Source organism: Orycteropus afer, unplaced genomic scaffold (assembly GCF_000298275.1).
Source record: "Orycteropus afer afer isolate SDZICR_OR568_19922 unplaced genomic scaffold, OryAfe1.0 scaffold00008, whole genome shotgun sequence".
NCBI classification, from domain to species: Eukaryota; Metazoa; Chordata; class Mammalia; order Tubulidentata; family Orycteropodidae; genus Orycteropus; species Orycteropus afer.
Window position 1 is genome coordinate 22,340,249 of NW_006921595.1, and position 23,036 is coordinate 22,363,284.

Below are 23,036 nucleotides of genomic sequence, written 5' to 3' on the forward strand. Positions count from 1 at the left end.
GATCAAAGATGTCTCCTTGAGGAGTAAGGTGTGTCTGACACAAGCCATGATATTTTCAATCACCTCGTATGCATGCGAGACAATGAATAAAGAAGACTGAAGAAGAGTTGATGCTTTTAAGTTGTGGTGCTGGCGAAGAATGCTGAAAGTACCATGGACTGCTAAAAGAGCTAAGAAATCTGTCCTGGAGGAAGTGCAGCCAGAATGCTCCTTGGAGGCGAGAATGGCCAGACTTCATCTCACCTACTTTGGTCATGTTGTTGGAAGGGACCATGCTCTGGAGAAGGATGTCCAGCTTGGTAAGGTGGAGGATAGATGAAAGAGGGGAAGGCCCTCTGTGAGATGGAATGACACAGTGGCTGTGGCAATGGGCTCAAGTATAGCAGGGATCATGGAGCTGGTGTGGGACCGGCCAGTGTTTTGTTCTGCTGTGCATAGGGTTGCTATGAGTCAGAGATGACTTGACGGCACCCAGCAACAACAACTACACTTGGTCATATTGTCAGAAGGGACCGTTCTCTGGAGAAGCATATCATACTTGGTAAAGTGGAGGGTCAGTGAAAAAAAGGGAAAACCCTCAACACATGGATTGATATAGTGACTGCAGTGGTGGGCTCAAGTACAGCAATGGATTGTAAGGATGATGTAAGACCTGGCAGTGTTCTGTTGTACATAAGATCACTATGAGTTGAAACTGACTTGATGGCACCTAACAACAACATGCTCTTGTTCATATTCTTATGTTGTATTCACATTTGGGTCTAGCTGGCAAGCTAAGAGTTGTCCTTAGAATATAACTGGAATGTCAGTAAGTCACTTAGTGTCATAAACTTTACTACCTTTTTCTTTATGACACAAGTAAATTTATTTTATTTTTCTCTTATTTTATAAATAGACCTAGAAAACAAATTTAAAAGGTACAGATTACTAATGTTATAAGTGATACAAACTGAATAAATCTGAAACAAAGAAATGAAACATTAGGGTTAATAAAAAGTTAATAAAATGTATAAATCTTTATTCTCAATTACATACTCTTTGGAATATATTTATGAAGGAGGACAACAAGACCTAAACTAGGTATGAATTTCACAAAGACATTAATGAAGAGTAATGATTTTACTCATATATCCTGTACTATTTGGGGAGGAATCCCATCTTAAATCTGATTAATGTTGACATGGGTATACCTTTTTCATCCATGTTTTTAACCTGTTTGTGTCTATACTTAAAGTGGGTTTCTGACAGTGATATTTATTATTGTTAGGTGCTATTGAGTCAGTTCTGACTCACAGTGACTCTGTACAATAGAACGAAACACTGTCTCATCCTGGCCTATCCTCACAATCGTTGCTGTGTCTGAGCCCATTGTTGCAGCCACTGTGTCAATCCATCTTATTGAGGGTCTTCCTCTTTTTTGCTGACCCTGTACTTTAAGAAGCATGATGTCCTTCTCCAAGGACTGATTCTTGCTGGTAACATGGCCAAAGTATGTGAGATGAAGTCTGCCATCCTCATTTCTAAGGGGCATTCTGGCTGTACTTCTTCCATGACAAATTTGTTTCCTCTTCTAGCAGTCTGTGATATATTTAATATTGTTCCCCGACACCATTATTCAAAGGCATTACTTCTTTGGTTTCCCTTCTTCATTATCCAGCTTTTTCAGGTATATGAGACAATTGATAATACCATGGCTTGGTTCAGGCAAACTTAAGTCTTCAAAGTAACATCTTTACTTTTTGACACAAAAGAGATCTTTTCTAGTTATTTTTCCAATGTAATACCTCATTTGATTTTTGACGTCTGCTTCCATTGGCACTGATTGTGGATCCAAGTAAAATAAAATCCTTGACAACTTCAATATCTTCTCCATTTATAGGTATACAGTACCAAGGTTATAGTTGGGCCTTGATTTGTTAGCCAATCTGACAGTTTCGGCCTTTCAATCAGGGTCTTTAGACAAGTTGCATTATATGTGACGGTTTGAATCTGTTATTTTTCTCTTTTATTTCTACTTCTTCTATCTATTCTTTGTTCCATTATCTCTATTTTTCTCCTTTCTTTTATATCAATTGTATAATTTTTGTGCTTCTGTTTTAGCCCCTTTTTTGACATGTTAGACTCAGTTTGATCCTTTCAGGCCTTCCTTTTATGATTTTAGGTAGAATTAATGTAGTGTTTAGAAAGAGGCTAATTACTCCCCACAACTGAGGCAAGATTCTTCTTAATCCTCTACCTAATGCCTTGAGAATTAAGCAGTTGGCTACTGGCACTATTCCCAATCCTATGTGTGCATCAGATTCTCCCTCCTTTAATCCTATTGGGTGGTTCTTTACCACCCTCAGGTAGTTTTCTCATATGCATGCACTGAACAGTGCTCTGAAGATTTCTAGTTCTTTCCCTTTGCAGCTCTTTTCTCTCTGGTAGTCTGCCCTGTGAGCTCTATCCTTCTTGGTCTCTTCAGACCCTCAATTCCATCTCTCAATTTAGGGAGAAGCATGGGTTTCCTCCCTACACTATAGCCTGGAACCTGTTCAAAGGAAGTTAGATTGGACAAATGTAGGCCTCTCCTCATTTGTTTTCCATCTCTCAGGGGTTATTGTCTTTCACTGCCTGATGCCTGATATCTTTAAAACAATTATTTCATATATTTTGTCCTTTTTTTTTTTTTTAGTTATTTCAGTCAGAGACATAAATCCGTTTCCTATTGCTACACCTTGGCAAATAACAGAAGCTGGACCTAAATCAATTTTGAATGTGTTTTATTTTCACACATCCTGTATTCATCACATTTTCAAGAGTGGGTTTTATTTATAATTAAGAAAAAAGTCTAGAGTCTAGAAAGCCCATGTGCTATAATTTTGCCTATTCTAGATCTATTTTTTTCTGAGCTGGGTTTTAAATAGTAACTTAGAGGCATTAATAGAAATTCCTTTGCAATCCAAACACAAAAACTTAATGAGCTGTAAAAACTGATGTATGACTAGTAATAATACTGTATAAGCTTTTTGTGTTCTCGACTAGTGCTGTCCATTAGAAATTTCTGCAAAGATGAAATCTTTCTCTGTGCTTCTGCCTATGGTAACTACTAGCTAACTGTGGCTGTGAACACTTGAAGAATGACTACTGTGGCAGAAGAATTAAATTTTTATTTTTATTTAGTTTTAATAAATATGAAATGAAATTTAATAGCCACATATAGCTAGTGGTTAACCTGTTAAACAGTGCAGCTCCAGGTTATATTTTATTTGTCCATCCATTGTATTGGGTCAGTTCTGTTACATGCTGTAGCTTCATGGAAAAAGAAAGTTTCTCTTCAAAATAAAGTGTTAAATTAGCATTTTATTTTGATCAAAAGTTGCTCAACAAAGCAAAACACCAACAATTGTCTGACTTGTTATTGCAAGCACTCTAATTGGAATTACTTAGTACTGTCATTTTCCTCTAGGAATACTGATTTCAACATTCCTTTAAACTAGCACAGTTTTTTTTCTATGTCATTTATATAATTATATGAGTAATATTATTAAATAATTCAGAAGAATTTGTGTAATAATTTGTATCTCTATTGCCATTGCTTATTAGATTATGAATTTCCTAGAGTCTAAGAAACCTAAGGTTATTAAATGTTAAAATGAATAGGAATTCCTGAGAATATTAAGCAATTATTAGTTTTTGCATTTTTTTTTCTTTTTTTTTTTGCTATTCCTAAGAGTAATGTCATCATTAGTGGGATGTAGGGGGTGCAGACCATACTGTGTGACACTGTCAAGGGAATGAGACCCAAATGACTGCCTATAAAATTTTTGTACACGTTTCAGAAGAAATTTATTATTTTTTATAAAAATATCCATGTAGTTAATTATAACAAAAATGTATTTTTTTCATAAGCCAAGCTTACATGTATCAATATACCTACAAGGCTAAAACACTATCCTAATTTACGTTTTGAACCTTCTAATGTACCCTGGGAGCTCTGGTGGTATAGTGCCTAAAGCATTGACTGCTAACCAGAAGGCTGGCGGTTTAAACCCACCAGCCACTCCTCGGAAGGAAGATGGGGCAATCTGCTTCCGTAGTGATACTGCCTGGGAAACCCAAGGGAGGGGGTTCGCTATGAGTTGGATCCGACTCCACGGCAGTGCGTAATATACTCTGGCCAGAGTTATCATTATTATCCAGTTACCGTGATGTTTTGAATTGCGTGGTTTCTTCCGCATGTTCTATTGTAATTTAAAGGTGTAAATTTAATTTTTCTAGTTGTTTATATCACTATTATTGTTACATTAAGTGATATACGGGAATGATGATGTACGAGTAACATTGTTAGATGCCAGCCAGTCGGATCCGACTCATAGCAACCCTGTGTACAACAGAACAAGTAACATTAGTACAAAAAAACCCTAAGGATTCTGTGTGGTCTGGTATGTGAGGAGGACTATGGGTGGGTGATACCATGAGTTACTGTACTGGGTGTCATTAACTCTAGTGATGCCACTGCCTAAGAGAAGGCACAAGATTAATCTATCAAAGCTGTTCTAAAGTGACTGACATATAGAACATACCTGTGTTTTGTCCATCTTGGTCATGTCTTTGAATACTTTTTGTTTTGTTTGTATGTTCCAAACACCTCATCTTCTGCAAAGCTTTCTTTCAGTTGTTTTGGATTTTGGAACTTATTAAAATATATTTTCTTATATTCCCTTTAAACACAGGAATGTGTTAACAGAACTGATTGTTCTTATAACAGATTTTGTAGTGGTTGGCTTAACTGCATAAGGCCTTTATTTGTGAAGTAAGCACCACCGACTTTCATGATTGATTTATTTTTAATAGTATCATGAAATGCTGATCTACATGTCCTGGGACAACCATATCATAATTTTAGGTAGTTCTTAAGTAGTAATATACTTTATCATGTAAAATGAAATTTTTACAAATTACTAAAATATATAAAGATAATATATATTCATTGAAGTTTTGAATAATCACATACCTGTGTTTTTTGTATTACTTTGGTGATTTATATTCTTTGACAGATTTTCTCAAAGGGAAAAAATAAGCAAATGAAGATAGAGTTATATATTTTAAGTAATGTTAACTAAACCGACCAATACTGTCTTTATATTAATCATTGAGGTATTTTAAACTTCCAATTCTAAAATTTGTTACAGATGGTATAGATGGTAATTCAATTAATTGTAAATGTATAGTATCCTTAAGATAATTTGTTCTATAATACAACCCTGGCAAAATAATGTTCTTATAGGAGAGACTGTCTTGTGACAGTCTGAAGAAATGTTCATTTTTTATTACTATTATTTTTTTAAAGCCATTTTATGTTTTTCTATTGACAGTTTAAAATGCAAAGTACTGGCTGTGTTACTTCTTTGATCTTCTAAATAAGGGGCTGAAATACAGTGTATAAACAAATATGACATTTTTACTGATGTTGTGAAATTCATTTACATTTGGATTATTTGAATCATGAGAAAAATTGTTTATGTAAATCTTTTGAATGGTTAATGTTTTAATGAAAAATACTATTTATTTTATTTCTAACTTTTGTTAAGTGTCATTTCTATTATGTTCTTATTCCTCAACCTACTTTGGGTGGTATTTTATTTTGTGAAGTTTTAGAAATGAGTTGTTAGCATTTACTCTTGAGTTTCCACAGTAGCTTATAACTTCATTAGTTTCTATTCATCAGAATTAAGTGTTTACTTTCATGATAATCTTCATTTAAACTTGTTCTACAGTAAAGTGGTTCAATTTCAGAAGCCTTTTTCCCCCAAAAGATATCACTCGTTGAATTAATTTTCACTAATAGAATCCATATAATTCATAATATTTTAAGTGAGATGACAGTTTTTCTAAAGGTTTTGTCCTGAAGATAAAGTATTGTTTTGATAAGACTGGTCTTGGACAGATCCTTCAGTTATTAGATTTCCCTCTTATTTCTTATGAAAAGTGATATTTTGAAGCTGTTGTGCATATTCATACAATTTGCTTTTCTACACACAAGAGAATATTTTGCAATATTTGGCTACTAACCAAGTAATCCACATCTCAACCCTACCAGCCACTCCAGGGGAGAAAGGTGAAACAGTCTGCTTCTGTAAAGATTTACAGCCTTGGAAATGCTAAGTGGCAGTTTTACTTTGTCTGTGGGATCGCTTTGGGTTGGAATTGACTTGTTGGCAGTAGGTTTTGTTTTGTTTTGATTATTGTTTTAAATTCAGAGAACCTCCGGTCTATGTACCAATTCTTTCTAATTCAATTATTTGATAATTACTAGCACTTTCCTTTTGACCATTTTTCTTCCACTTTGGTGGGCATTAAGTAATATATTATTTGGGTAATTGACTGAGCTTAGCAAATTGACTTTCTTCCCAGTCAAATAAACAGAATATCTATTTTCCCTCATGCCACAAATCCTGAGTCTCTCTTGGGCCTTCCTGTGAACATGGACACTAAGATGAGACAGAAGTGTCAAACATGAGGTTATGTATGGAATATTCCTGATATTTTTAAGTATTTTAAGTATTTTGTGCCCTACTTAATGTCTTTTAATTAGTTTACTTATCCTCAGAGACAAGTGAAAACACATTTTAAAATTTTTTAAAAAATGGGAATTCATTTGGGACTAGGAATATATTAAATGGTTAGTAGACAAATATAAAGCATGTGTGGAACTGAATGTAGAAGAGACACAAGGCTCAGAGGAACCTTTTCCAAACCCTGAGCACCAGGAACCTTGCCCAGCCACAAACATATGAAGCTACCCACGTGCTGTACATGTACACAGTTTATAGAAATAAATTTGCTACCTTTTATTAAAATGAAATTAGATATTTTTTTCATGAGTAGGATGATATCCCTTACCTTTTGTATGTATGCAAGAGGAATCGCGACAAGTAATCCCCAACTTAACAATTTATTCAAGTTACAACAAACTGCACTTGCCACCATCCTTTTTGTTGTTGTTGTTGGTACACCTTATCCTTAGTAATATATACTACATACAGTGTTGCAGCATATAATTTGCTGATGCCAACCCTCCAAAACAAATAAAGATCAGATTTATAAAGATATTGACAATAATTTAAAAAAATAATGAAAACTAAAAAAAAAAAAAATGTATTCGACTTCTGTCAGAACTGACTTATGATGGAGTCATTGAAATGGAATCCCAGTGTAAGTCAGACACTACTTGTTTTAGGAACGGCATACTAAATGGAAAATATTTTTCCTGTAATTTCCATGTAGCAAATTGGTGAGCAGTGCAAAAATATATCAAAGGATATTACTTGATGTAGCTCTAAGCAAATCTGCAGAACTCAAGCCTGATGAGACTTTGCTACTTTTCAATCAATGCAAGCAAGGCTGTCCAGGCTGTAAATTTGTTTTCATAAAGCAAACACATTTACATCTCTCCTGAGTTATCATGATCATTTTGCAATCCTCTATTCTGATTGTACAAACCTGCCCTGTATTTTAAAAATTAAAATTGAATGTGCTTTTGTAACAACTGCACATTTTCCTGGAACTCATAAGTAGTTGGTGTATTTTAGAAGTTCACATTTTAGTAGCACTATGTAAAGTATATGCTTAAGTTACATGGTATTAGGAAGAACATCTGCTGAAGATTGCCTTATGTTTTTCATGTCATCAGACCTTCATATCTGGTGAAAGAATTTTGAGATGCATCTACTTCTTCAAGCTTGAATTTTGTCAACCTGATTATTTGTTTCATAAGGCAAGATCTATATCTGTGTTTCTCTAGGAGTTAGTTATATCAACTAATGCAATGTTAGCAGATAGCAACTACATCAGGAAAAGAACTTGTAATAATTCTTGTATATGCTGTTACTCTATTTCTTAAAGTTTTCACATAATGTTGTGGTTTATTGGGATAGTACATTATGGAAAACTAAGCAATCTTTAGATTATAAACGACTTGTCTAGAACTCATTTTTATGCATAGTTTCCTTAATGTACTGTAGTTCTGTGGTGAACAGCATTGGCATGTTGATTTTTTTTAAATGCCATTAACTTTTTTTCCCCCATTCTTAAGAACTCTAGGATATATTGTATCTTGAGATCTATAGTTGTAGTGAAAATCCCACAGTCTTTAGACATCTTGTGACTTGACAAGAACTCCAGGAAACTATATCCTTTGTACTTTATCCTCTGTATTCTTCTTTTTCAGTCCCACCTAGATAGTTTTAAGGAGCTCTGGTGGCACAGTGCCTAAGGCATTTGACTGTCAACCAGAAGGTTGGAAGTTCAAACCCACCAGCCATTCCATGGCAAGAAGATGAAGCAATCTTCTTCCATAAAGATTTACCACTTTGGAAACCAATAGGGGTCACTGTGTTTCAGAATTGACTCAGTAGCAGTGGGTTTTAGATAATTTTGCTATGCCATATATTTCTGTTATGACAAATTAGCTCCTATGTGATTGGTAAATAAAAGAATTATGTTCATAAAATGTGGAAGTGGCATCAGCTTATATGCAACGTTTCCAAAAAGAACAGTCTAAAAACTAGGAATAGAATTAGCAATCTTCACAAGTAAAGGAAACCCTCAATTTGGCTGTTTCACTGGAAACAAAGCCTTTACTGCACTCTTTAGGGAAAACTAAAATAGAGCAACTGTACCCAGTGCTGACTTTGCAGGGATGTGCCTGGCAGGTTGCACTTTCTCCTGTGCCTACTTTTAAGGAAGCCTCATGGTGAAAAGCTCCATATCCAATTGTCTCTATAAACATTCTTCCTTCTTCTTTTAAAAAATAATATTCTACTGTATTTTTGGTGAAATTTGCACAGCAAATTACATTCCCATTTAACAATCTCTTTATATATTGTTCAGTGACTTTAGTTATATTTTTTACGTTGTATTACCTTCTCATTATTCCTGTTCTAGTTGTTCCATTTCCATTAATCTAACTTCCCTACACTCTCTCCCTTATCTTCTCATTTTTGCTTTAGAGTAAATGTTGACTGTTTGGTCTCATGTAGATGATTTTTAAAGGAATACAGTACTTATGAGCATTATTGTTTATTTTATGAGCTAACAGTTATTTAGCTGAAAAGTGACCTCTGGGAATGGTTTCGATTCCAAGTTTAAAAGGTGTCTCAAGACAATAGTCTTGAGGGTTCACCTAGTCTGTACCAGTCCAGTAATTCTGACCTTTTTTTATTTTGTTAAGAATTTGAGTTGTATTCTACATTTTTCTCCTATCCTATCCAGGACCATCTATTGTGTTCTCGTTCAGAACAGTCAGTAGTGATAGCTGGACACCATCTACTTCTTCTAGTCTCAGGATAGATGAGACCATGTTTCATGTGAGTTATTAGTCCTGTAGACTACTTTTTTCTTTGAGTCTTTGGTTTCCTGAAAGGGCAGCCAGAATGCTTCTTGGAAGCGACAATGGCTAAACTTCGTCTCACATACTTTGATCATGTTATCAGAAGGGACCATTCCCTGGAGAAGGATATCATGCTGGATGGTCAGCAAAGAAAGAGAAGACCTTCCATGAGATGGATTGACACAGTGGCTGCACTGATGGGCTCAAGCACAGCAAGGGCTGTGAGGCTGGTGCAAGAGCGGGCAGTGTTTCATTCTGTTGTACATAGGGTTGCTCTGAGTGGGAGCTGACTGAATGGCACCTAACAACAATAACAAGAAAAAAATAATTGCAATGTTATAATTATCTGTGTTTTGAGCTCCTTTAGATATTATTTTACCAATGGAAAGTTGATGAGAATCTTATTCTAACTCTTGCCATTTATATTATTTTGCAGGTGCATTTCATTGATTATAATTCAGTACCTTTTGGTGAGAAAATGGAAAACCTAATGCATATCAGGGAATTGGCAAAGGAAGTGAAAAAAATAAACATTTTATTATATGGCCTACTCATATATTACCCACAGGTAGGTAAATATTTATCTTTTCAGATTTTATGTTGTGTAGAATAAAATTTTAATGGTGGAAAAATGATTTTGTCAATAGCAAATGGATAGTAATGATAAAAGAAAATTTAGTCTGGAAAGTTATTAACTTATTCATGTATTGTAATAGGTAGAATCTCTTGGTTCTAGGAGAAAAATAAAGATGTATATTGGCAGATACCTCATGCAAGGTATATCTAATTGCCCACATAGGATTGCCAGATACAAATAAAAATACAAGATGTCCAGTTAAATTTGAATTTCATATAAACAGCAAATATTTTTTTAATTATAAGTATATGCCCAGTTTGAAATTCAAATTTAACTGGATATGCTATCACCACAACTCTTATTCAATTGTATAATATGCAATTGCCTCCCTCTTTTATGTTATATTGAAGATGTTGGTGGTTCAGTTCTCTCCCTCCCCCGCCCCTCCCATAGGTCATTTAATTACTTGAAAGCAATGCCTGGCATTCAGATAACAAAAGGGTATGGTACTTAACTAGAGAAAAACAGTTATTGTCACTGCCTTCAATAACAGCAAATTAGTTAAGCTGGAGGCAAAATGAGCTAGCATTGTAGAGTCTTTGTACAGAGAAATGCTATTTAAAACAAACCATTTGGTGAATCTGCTAAAGAGGATGAGTTTGCCCTTTGAGCATAGATACCTTTCATCAGTTTTGCAGACTGCTCTATAGTTTTATAGTGGTGTTATGCAGGAACCAAGCAAGTTAAACAGTCAACTGCTTTCTTAATGGCCCAGAATAAAAGTGATTTGATGCTGACTGTTCAAGGAATAGCATGTATTTAAAGTTATATATGGGTGATGAATCACAGCCACTGTTTATGAAATATGTAAGTTGCACGTCTAGCCTGAGAGTAATAATATTTCATGGGAAGCAAATGGATTATAATTAATTATATATAAGGACCATTTTGTAGCTAGCCCCTTGGTTTGCCTTACTTTTGAGGTTATTTCCTCTGCTTCCAAAATATACTAGCATGACCCAGGTTAGTCATCAAGAAGACAGATTTCAGTTTATTTAGTATTATGGAATTATCTAATGTTAGTGCTCTAGAAGCTGTTGAATTCAGCACAACCACAGCTCAAAGAGATACATAATACCTGCCCAAGGACAAATAACTGGCTGAGTAATAATAATAGCTCATGCCAATATCCTAGTTCAGAAACCATTCATCCTCAATAAATTGCCCATTTGATTGTACTCCAGATTATTATGGTTGGGACAAAGATATCTTTCTTGTGACATGCAAAGGAGTCATGGATGCACACTAGTAACACTCTGCTGTACAGATATAAAATAGAGCTTATTAAGGAAAATCTTACAAGCAGTGAGAGAGAGGAGCATACTCATTCCTGTAACTCTCTTCCCATGACCTGGGTCAGGTAAATATCTGCATGCACCACAGCTGGTTGATGTTTCCGTATAGAATAGTGCTGCTAGGTGAAATACAGGGTGCTGTTTAATTTGAATTCCAGATAAACAACTTTTTTTTTTTTCCTCTCACTATAAGGATGTCCCGAACTTTACACATGGGATACTTATACTGGTAATCCTTGAAATTAATGTTCCATACCTAGAATGTTCTACATATTGATGGGGTGGGGTATAGTAAATATTCATGTGACTCTGTAACTGTGAAAGCTCCTTGATTAGAAAAGTAACCTTATAGGAAAAGAGGAACTTTTGGAGCCTACTCCAGCTCCAGTTCTTATTTTGAGCTAAAATCTGAACTGTTAAATCTACTGTCTGCTAAGTTACCAAAGCTATAAGGAGGTGAGCCTTCTCTGTCTTTAAAATGTGTCTTTCATCATTTTAGGAAGCAAATTATGGCTTTTTTAGGTATATTTTACCTATTCTTGGAAATGTGTTAGTCAAAATGTTTCAAATATGTGAAAATGTATAAAATAGATCACTTACTTAGCACTCCAATGCTTAATTCTGTCTAGAAGAACATTTACCAAAGGACTGTGGCATGTTCTTCAGGTATGTCATTGAAAAGAGGTCTATGGTTTAAAAGTTTGGGGAGCACCATGTTTCCCAAACAGACTTCCATTTTCCAACAGACTTCTTTAATTAAGAACTTCTCACAAATTCTTAATATATTAATGAGAACTTCCCATCTCCAAATTAGGAACAAAGGGGGTATTCCATTCCCCATTTGTGACCCTTAATCATGGTACAACTCATAAAAGTAATGTTCCTTGGTAGACACTTTAGGAGACATTTTTCACTAACATATCCTATGTAAAGAAATCACCACCCTCTGAAGGCAGTCTATTTAAACTTCAAAAATAATTTTTCCATAATTGATTCAAAAATCAATTTTTCCAATATTTAAAGGGCTATTGCCAGGCTTTCTGTGAACACTAAGTATAAATAAGATGTAGGAGCTATTTAGTATGAAAGACAACACTTGAAGAATGTTGGCTTATGTTTTCCATAATGCTGCATGATGAAACATTTTGTAGCATTCATTCATTGGACTTTGTTTCTTTTAATCCTTCTTCCCTATGATAGCCATTAGTTTGTTTTCATTATTGAGTATGATTTAAAGTCTCTAATCAGTAAAGCCTTTCTATTATTATTATTATTAACTGTTCTTCATATGACATGCCATCAAATATTTCTTTTCTGGATAGATTTTCTAGTTTGTTTATAGACCCCCCTTAGAGACCATATATTGAACTGACTTCAGTATATGTGCTATATGTGTAGTCATTCTGGCTTAAAAAGGCTTGATTTGAATATGACATTCTATTAAGGTAGATAGTTTTGATTTATATTTTGGCTGCACTTTCATAGTGATGACTCATATAAGTTTATAATTAAATAGAATTACTTAAGGCTTTCTTTTTAAAAACATTTAATACATTATGCTGTTAATATATTTATATTTGTATAGAGTTAATTTAGACATATGCAGAGATTGATAATGTGCTTGGTGAATTTAAACTTACTAGTTTTATTCTACTGGTAGAGTCTTTATTATCTTTTTTTTGGATCCAGAATATAACATGAAAATATTAGCCCTAATTTTAAGCTTCATATAAATTAGATATTCCTTAAAAATTAAATACTGCCTGTATGTTGTGTGGACCTGCAGGTGAAAACTGAGTTTGGAATGACTGAGGACTGAGTCTCTTCTCTACTATTAATAAATGTTCCATAATATTGTTAATCATCAATTATTTATTCCTTGATAATTCAATCAGTGACAAATGTATCTAACTGCATTATCTTTCAGTTTAGGTTCTTAATATTTTCATATTTTCTTGATATAACAGACTGTGCCAAATCGTTTGCCGAACTACAATTGTACTCTATATGTATGCACAGAGATATCACTAGTCAAATGATTGAATATGCTTGGCCCTTCCCTATAATGTGGGAGAGCACTATTTTTTTTTTTTATTTTTGACAAGACTGATTTTAAAGTAGTCTAATGCTTTCAGAGAGAAAATTAATCATTTAAAATGATATCTTTGGTGGGAGACATTATGTGCTGAGTGAAATAAGTCAATCACAGAAGGACAACTATTATATTAGTTCATTGTAAAAAGTGATGGAAAGGTTTATATATGGAAGGAAACATTCTTTGTTGGTTACCAGGGTTGGAGGGGAAGGGAGGAAGTACTGCAAAAATTAAAAAAATATGTATTAAAATGATCTCTTTGGAGACAGCTTAAACTGGACTCCTGGATCACGTTACTAGCTTGGACATTTATATATAATATGAGGTTTTGCAACTACTCAAAGCTCAGTTTCTCACATTGTAAGTGAAATAGAAAAGATTTGAAATATACAGAAGACTTAAGGTACAGTACAAATAACGTTTGTCTTCACACTTTGTTGGATAAATTCAAATCAGGTCCTAACTCTCTTTCTAAAGTAACCATACAGACATGATCTGGAACAATAAAAACTAGGTTTTATGGTTAGTACACCTATAGGACTTTGATGCCTTTTTAAGAACTATTTTAAATATTTTTATGTATAAAAAATAGGTCTCCATTCCCCATTGTTAATCCTACTTTGCCATGCAAGTCATCGCTAAGGCCATAATATAAAAGCGTATGTTTGGGAGCATGTTCTAATTATCTGAAAATCTGTATCTAGTGATATAGCAGTGAACTTACGAAAACATGAATATCCTTCCATATCTGACATGAATGGTTCAAACCAACAGTTTATAGAGTTTGCACTCTTAATTTTGTTGAAGTCTGAAACATTTTTGTTGTGACTTTGTTTTTAATACAACTGTTTGCGAGTATACATCTTAAAATGTTTTTTTATAATGAACTTTTATGATAATAAAATTATAAAGTATATAAAACAGCATTTTTCAGATGACACACATTTTTTCAGCTCCCTCCTACTTTCAATTTAATGTTCCTTCTTTATTCATCTTTAACGCTGCACTGGCAAGTGAGCTCCTTTCAGTTATTTCTTTATTAAAAATTATCTTAGACTTAGGTTTTTACCTTTCTAGATATTTTACAAGGAACTCTAGGAGAATGAAAATATTTTAAAACCCAAAGGCATACATCTTTAAAGGTAAATTGTTATATAGCTCTCTAACCTCAGACATTTAGAAGTATCAGTAGAGGGTAGAAAAGCATCAGAGATGCAAAACCAGAGAATGATTAGAAATAGCAAAGCTGAAGAACAGCAGATGTCTGGAAGCGATATTCAAAACACTTTTGGTGAATTTTTATATGTTCTTGCATGCATGCAGTCTGGGGTGGAAATGTTCATTTCATTTAAAATATCAGACCTAATCAGATATCTTATTCAATATTCAAAACCATTTTTCCATTAAAAGCAAGTTTGCCTTCTGCTGTATCAAGTCCCTTCAAATTGTTCATTATTGGAAGAAGAGAATGTTTAATTTTTTGTGAATATATCTGGAAACTCAGAGGGTCTGAGAATTGATAAAAAGGCCTGAAGAAGGATCTTCTCCTAGAGTCCTGATATGAGACGAAAATCTTTTCTCCTTTCTATAAGTGACCTTTAGCTGCTGAAGCAGTTTTCTGTGCATTTGACATAGTCAAGGGCTTTCTAAGTTGATGCACACAGTTTCAGGGTTTATGCATTTCCCATAAAAATTAAATTCTTTGTTTCTTCCACTGACTGATGGCTAATCCCTTCAAGTTGAAGAACTAGCTATATGATCTTGGAAAAGTAGTAAAAGTTTTTAGACACCATATTCTCTATTTGTAAAATACACATGTCAAGACCTTTCTACTGCAGCCTGTATAAGAGGGAGAAGACAGACAGAGAAGGTGCATACTACATTTGATGACACCATCCAGCATCTCTCACTCTTTGACACTAGAAACTCCAGAAGTGAGCTGTTTTTCTTTCCTCTCCATGTGTGACCACACATTTTGCTTACTACTAATATTATTTTAAAACAAGATGGTATTATAGTTCAGAAAGAGTGTCCTTTTCTCAGACACCTTAGTGGAAGACTCAACCAAAAAACCAAACTCACTACCATTGAGTTGATCCCAACTCATAGTGACCCATTGGGTTTCTGAGCTGGTAAATCTTTACAGAAGTAGATAGCTCCATCTTCCTTCTGTGGAGCAGCTGGTGGGTTTGAAACACCAACTTTCTGGTTAACAGTCAAATGTCTTAGGTACTGCACCACCAGAAGACTACAAAGGGGAAATTAGGACCCATCAGAATAAAGTCAAAGAGAATCGTACCTGTCTCAACATGGCAGGGGGTGTGTTCTCTTCATGTTCCATTAATGTTCTCTTATTTCTTCTCCATGAACCATTCTTTCAGTGGCATTGATATAGTGGGAATATGACCTTGGAGATAAAAGTTTGGCTTAAACCCATTGATATCCAGTAGACTCTGATTCATGGTGACCCTCTTGTACAGAGAACTGTCTCATAGGGTTTCCAAGGCTGTAATCTTTACAGAAACAGATTGCCATATCTTTTTCCCACAGAGTGGCTGGTGAGTTCAAACTGCTGATGTTTTGATTAGCTAGATGAGCACTTAACCACTGCACCACCAGGGCTCATAAAGTTTGGCTTACTATTTTAAGATGGACTCAATAGAAAGGACTACAAAGTCAACAGCAGAAAAAACCAAGCCCTAGAGAGGATATCAGATGATGTTCAGATAATGTCAGAAAAAGGCATTTAACTATGGTAGATCATAACAAATTTTGGATAATATTGTGAAGAATGAGAATTCCAGAACACTTATTTTGCTCATAAGGAACCTGTACATAGACCAAGAAGCAGTTGTTCAAACAGAACAAGGGAATACTGCATAGTTTAAAATCAGGAACAGTGTGTGTCAGAGCTGTACTCTTTCACCATACTTATTCAATCTGTATGCTGAGCAAATAATCAGAGAAGCTGGACTGTATGAATGAGAATGTGATATCAGGATTGGAGGAAGACTGATTAACAACCTGAAATATGAAGACAACACAGCCTTGCTTGCTGAAAGCGAAGATGACTTGAATCATTTACTGATAAAGATCAAAGACTACAGCATTCAGCATGGCTTACACCTAACATAAAAAAAAAAAAAAATCCTCACAACTGAACCAATAAGCAACATCATGATAAACGGAGAAAATACTGAAGTTGTCAAGTATTTCATTTTACTTGGGTCCACAGTCAACACCCATGAAAGCAAATCATGGGTCAAGAAATCAAATAACATATTGCACTGGGCAAATCTGTTGCAGAAGACCTCTTTAAAGTGCTGAAAATCAACAATGTTGCTTTGAGGACTATGGTGCTAATGACCTAAGCCATGATATTTTTTATCACCTATAAGCATGCTTGACAGTGAATTTGGAGACCAAAAAAATACAAATCTACTGCTAAATCTACTGGCATGGGATTGGGCAGTGTTCCATTCTGCTATGCATGGGGTCACTATGAGTCAGAAATGACTCAACAGCGCCTAACAACAACAACACTGCCATTGAGTCAATTCTGACTCATAGCAACTCCCATTGGGCTTCCAAGGCTGTAAATCTTTATTGAAGTAGTTTCCCTCATTTTCCTCACACAGAGCATCTGGTGGTGGGTTGGAACTGCTGACCTTCTGGCTAGCAGCCAAATGCCTTCTCCACTATGCCACCAGAGCTCCTTAGTGAATAAAGAGACTGAAGAAGATTTGATGCCATTGAATTATGGGGTTGCAAAGAATACTGTACATACCATGGACTGCCAGAGTGTGACCAAATCTATATTGGAAGAACTTCAACTAGAATGCTCCTTAGAAGTGAGGATGGCAGGGTTTAATCTCACCACTTTGGCCATGTTATCAGGAAGGGCCAGTACTTGGAGAAGGATATCATACTTGGTAAAGTAGAGGGTCAGCGAAAAAGAGGAAGACTCTCAATGACATGGATTGACACTCTGCAGCGATGGGCTCAAGCATAGCAATGATTGTCAGGATGATGCAGGACTGGGCACCTTTTTGTTCTGTTGTATATAGGGTCACTATAAGTCAGAACCAACTCAGCGGCACCTAACAACAACAACAGAGGAGATTATGGAGTACCATCACCCTCTCTTGCATGCCACTTTTTCTTCTGTTCCTCCAGGTACAACTCTGGAAAGCATATAAAGAAAGAAGAAATTACTAAAGCAGTTTTGTAATATTTTGATTTTTTTAATTAAAAAGAATTATTTGTAAAGGATTTATGAGAATCATCATATAGTCATCCAAAATAGCTTTTGGAATGAAAAAGTGATTTTTTTTAAAATTATTTTTTTGGTAATAACATTCAATTAGATAAAGCTGCATAAGTTGGTCTTACATCACAAAATATAAACCAGATCTCTGTTTGATGAGATCAATAAAATTGTCCTTCTCTATCGTCTGGATTTTTAAGGGTTTGTGTGTACTTTAAAGGACATCCAGCAAACATTCTTGACTGTGTATCACCTTATAATTACCTCAAGTAAACTCATAATGAAACATTTAAAAAAAAAAAAAAAAAAGATCAAGTACAATTGTTGTAGATTACCTTTGTGCTAAAAGACCTGATGTGTAGGGTAAGACTGGCATCAGTTTTTCCATTTCCAATGCACTTTATTTTCTCTGTGTACTCTAGACATATGCCTCACTGCTCAAGTGTGCTTAATCAGTTGGAGAACAAATGGGCGTATGCTACCAAGTAGCAAAGCACTATTTTTTTTTTTTTTTAAAAAAACCTTGGGGGTGGTTAGACTTAGAAACTCTTCTCCTACAATGAGCAATTATTTGGAACTTTACTGGGCATTATTTACTAAACACACAATACTTTCCATGGCACTGAATCATATGGCATGCACACCAAACATGCAACACCAACTCTGTTTACAGAAACCCATAATACGCTGTTCAGAGTAATCAAGCTTTTTGATGTGGAACTGTTTATGAGACTAAATATTTCTCACTTTCAATATTGTTTTGGTTTTTATTGTTTAGACTTATTCCGTGGGAAAATATGAAGGTCATAAACGATAATGTCTCTTCAAAATTGTGTAAGTTTGAAAAATAAAATTACTTTTATGGAATTTGGTTTGCCAACTTAGTTGACTCATTAGAATGTGGAAATAACCTCATTATACTTCCAAAAAAAAACCGAAATCAAACCTGTTGAGTCAATTCCGACTGATGGAGACCCCACGTATTACAGAGGAGGACTACTCCGTAGTGTTCTCTTAACTCTTGTCTTTACAGAAACAGATCATCGGGACTTTTTTTTTTTTTTTAATTGTGATTTGGGTAAAAGTCTACAGAAGAAATTCATTTTCCATTCAACAGTTCACACACATTTTGCTTCATGACATTAATTGAAATCTCCATAATGTAACAACTCTCTTCCCACCTTTTCCCTGTGGTGCTTTCACCCTGTGTCCTTCTTTCCTATGCATTCCTGCCCTTGGAGCTATCTCCCTGTGCAAATGCTGCCCTTCTGATCTTCCATGGTTGATTGTACTGAGGAGTATACCTACTTGATATAATTGTTCACCTTGTAGGCCTGTTTGCTGTTTGGCTGGAAGCCACGGGAGTGAATTCAACTCCAGGTGAAGGGTGGCTTTCTTTTTTTTTTTTTTTAAATAATTTTGAGTTTTGTTCCACACTTACACTCTATCAAGGATCTCCTATTTTGATCCCTCTCCAAATAGATCACCAGGACTTGATTCCATGGCACCATTGAGTGGGTTTGAACTGCTAACCTTAATTTACTAGTTGAACACAAATCACTTGTACCACCCAGGGGCACTCATTATACTTAAAAGTGAAAAAACAAACAAACAAACAAAAAAAAAAACCCATTGCCGTTGAGTCGATTCCAACTCATGGTAGCCCTGTAGGACAGGGAAAAATTGCCCCATAGGGTTTACAAGGCTGTAAACCTTTAAGGAAATAGATGGTCACATCTTTCTTAGAGTGGCTTGTGGGTTTGAACCAATGTTTCAGTTGACAGCCAAGCACTTTAACCACTGTGAAACTAGCAGTTTTTTGTTGTACTTAGATCTAGCTAAATGAAATGGAATATTAGATACGTACTTCTGCTATTACTTAGCTTCTCCTCTTCCTCCTCCTCCTTTTTTTTTTTTTTAATAAAAAGAGCAACTTCATGTGTGAATTGAGGAAAGGCATACTCTAACTTAAGAAGGCATTGCCATGGGAAATCTGTAATGAAATAATTCTTTTTGAACAATATAGTAGTTAGCTATTACTATGTAACAAATGTCTCCAAAACTTAAGACAACATTTATTATTTCACAGTCTCTGTGGTCAGGAAACCAGTGTAACTTAGTTGGGTTCTCTATTTTCATAAGTTACAAAGTTGCAATCATCACAATGCTTGCCTTGAAATGATCTACTTCTTAGCTTACTCCCCTTACTTAGGGTAGTATTCAGTACCTCATAGGCTGAGGCCTCAGTTCTTCACAAGCTGTTGGCCAGATGCCTGCCTCTGATCCTTTCCATATGGGCCTCTTTATGGAGCATCTTGCAATATCAGAGAAAGCAAGCAAGAGAACAAGAAAGTGCCAGCAGGAGAGAGCGAGCCAGCAAGAAGAAAGTCATAGTCTTTGGTACGTAGTCGCCAAGTAACATCCTTTGCTCTATTCTGTTCATTAGAAGCAAGTCCAACCTAAACTCAAGGGAGGGGATTATACAAGAGTTTGGAGATGGGAAGCAAGGATCATGGGGAGCTGTTTTAGATGCTGCTGCAGTAGTATCAAAAGAGCTGAAATTGGAGGCTACTATATTTCTTGCTACTATGCCACTCTAATTGAGGGACTTGTAACCTAAATAGGCCCATACAAGTTTAAATGTGAAAAATATATGCACGCACACAGAATGTATTTTGTATGTATATCTATTTTACATACATACACAAATACATATATTTATTTTCTTGGCATGTGAGTAGAGGTGGTAACAGGTGGAAAGAGTATATCAGGGAGGTGGAGAAACAAATCAAAGGAAACTCATTTTCACATTATCTGCATAATTTTTTTAAAGAGCTTAATCTGCATCATTTTCATGTCAAATACATTAATACAATTGGTATTAATTTTCAAATTTTATATTTTATTGAGGAAGGAAGTTGAGTACAAGTGGAAAAAACGTGGGTAGAATACTGAAGTAGCAATCTTCAGTCAGAGCTTTTAGTTCTTGATCTCCAGTAACTGTGTGGCCATCATCAAGTCATTTAAATTTTCATTTTTCTTTTCAATAATAAAATGTCTACATCATTTTAGATATGAAGTTTAAATGAAAGAATCTAATAAAAATTCTAAATATCTCAAGTTTAAATTATGCATTTTCATATACATTCTCAAAGGACTTACCTCATTCTGTAGTGTCATAGTATCATAAGGTTCCATCTAAAATCTTGCAATTTAAATTTGCTTTCAGATATTTTTATTTATTCTAAATTTATTCATCCAGATTAGTTTCTGAATGTCAATATGTATTCTGTCCTGCACACTCTGTTGAGTACCAAGGAAGTCTACAAACTTCAAAAAGAGATTTAGCCCTTATGGAATTTGCAATGTAGTAGATGATACACTTTAAAGTTACTGGGCATACATAGCATGGATTACAGGTGAACATAAACAAAAAGAAAATCCTCACAACAAAACCAATAAACAACATCATGATAAATGGAGAAAAAAATTGAAGTTGTCAAGGATTTAATTCTATGTAGGTCAACAATCAATGCCCATGGGAAGAGCAGTCAAGAAATCCAACAAATTTGCCATTGGGCACATTTGATGTAAAAAAACCCCTGTAAAGTTCTAAAAAGCAAAGAGATCTCTTTGATAAGGTTTGTGTGGCAACTTGGCTGGGCCTGGCTGAGTGGCTGGGCAGCTGGATGTAGTATTCCCCATGATGAGACTCCTAATCAACTCCATGGTGGAATCTACTGTGAGCAGCTGAGTAGCTGTGTTAGGGCTGTGGTCTGCTTCCTGTATATAAGGGGAAACCTTGGGGAATGGTCTCTAGCTGATGGCACACTGGAACCCTGAATGTAGCAGTGTTGTTGATCAGCAGCCTACCATGCTCTGCTGACCTTGGGACTTTCAATGGGACTTGAATTAATAGCCTGCATGTGGTTTGGTAACATCAAGACTATGTCTCTTTACTCGTCAACCTTAGGCTTGTCAGTATCAGCAGCCAACACCTGTCTGAGTGAAGAAAAGCCTCTAGCTCCAGTGGGCCAGGAGCAGGAGGCAGAGCTGAAGCCTAAGGTTGAGGTGCTCTCACCCAGCCCTAGAGCCTAGCACTTTGAACTTGAACTTTAAGCCTCCAAACTCTAATAGAATAAATTCCTTTTTGTTCAATCCATCCCATTTGTGGTATATTTTCTGTTAGAGCAGCACAGAGGTAACCAAAACAGTGTGCCTGACCCAAGCCTTGGTCTTTCAGTTGCTTCATATGCATGAAAATAATGGACAATAAAAATGAAAGTAGAAGAAGAACTGATGCATCTGAATAGTGGTGTCAATGAAGAATATTGAATATACTGTGAACTGCCAAAATGTTGAAGAAGTTGCCTTAGAAGAAATATGGCTGGAATGCTCCTTAGAAGCGAGGATAGTGAGACTGCATCTTGCTTGCTTTGGGCATATCATCAGGAAAGACCAGTCTCTAGAAAAGTGTGTCATGTTTGGTAAAGTAGAGGGTCAGGAAAAATGAAGGAAAATTCACTGAGATAGATTGACAGAACAGCCACACCAATAGGCAGAAACATTAAAGATCATGGAGGCAGGACCAGGAGATATATACATAAGTAAGGTTGGGCAATCCTACTTCTGTAGTGATACTGCCTCGGAAACCCAAGGAGGGGTCGCTATGAGTCAGGGCTGACTCAATGGCACATAACAACAACAACAAAACATATATAGGATATATGTATTTATGTGTGTGTGTGTGTGTGTGTATATATATATATATATAAGAGCTCTGGTAGTGTAATTCCTAAGGCAATTGACTGCTAACCAGAAGGTGGGCTGTTCAACCCCACCAGCTCTCCTCGGAAGGAAAGTTGGGCAATCTACTTCCATAGTGATACTGCCTCGGAAACCCAAGGAGGGGTCGCTATGAGTCGGGTTGGACTTGACGGCACATAACAACAACAACAACAACATATATGTTGTTATGTTATATATATGTAGTGATGTATAAGGTTGCCATGACTAAGAGCCAACTGGATGGCAACTAATAACACCATCCACAATGATATACCAGGATTACCAGCACTGAAATATATTTACTTATTCTGTATCCTATTCTATCAAATTTTTAAGATTAATTAGCTGCAGATATCTTTCTTTGATGAGGGTGGATAGGCAGTAACTATAAAAAGAGTTTAGAGGAGGGATTACTAATGTTAACCTCACCTGTCAAGTCCTGTCATGGTGAAGGACAGGTTCTTTGTGTCATGGGGGGAGGCCCTAAGGAGATCTGTAGTACTTTACTTTATAGCAATATTATACTGAAGATTTTTTTCAAGAAGTTATGAGAAAAGACAGGATTTTAGGAGAAGGTTATT

The 23,036-nt window shown here is 35.5% G+C and overlaps 1 protein-coding gene across 1 annotated transcript in view; it reads left to right on the forward strand.

The window, feature by feature from the left end:
• Positions 1–23,036, forward strand: part of CRPPA (CDP-L-ribitol pyrophosphorylase A) — a 428,617-nt gene that overhangs the window by 211,348 nt on the left and 194,233 nt on the right. Inside the window, exon 9 of the mRNA XM_007946658.1 lies at positions 9,810–9,941. Within this exon, the coding sequence (XP_007944849.1) occupies positions 9,810–9,941 (132 nt within the window). The remainder of the gene's footprint in view (positions 1–9,809; positions 9,942–23,036) is intronic.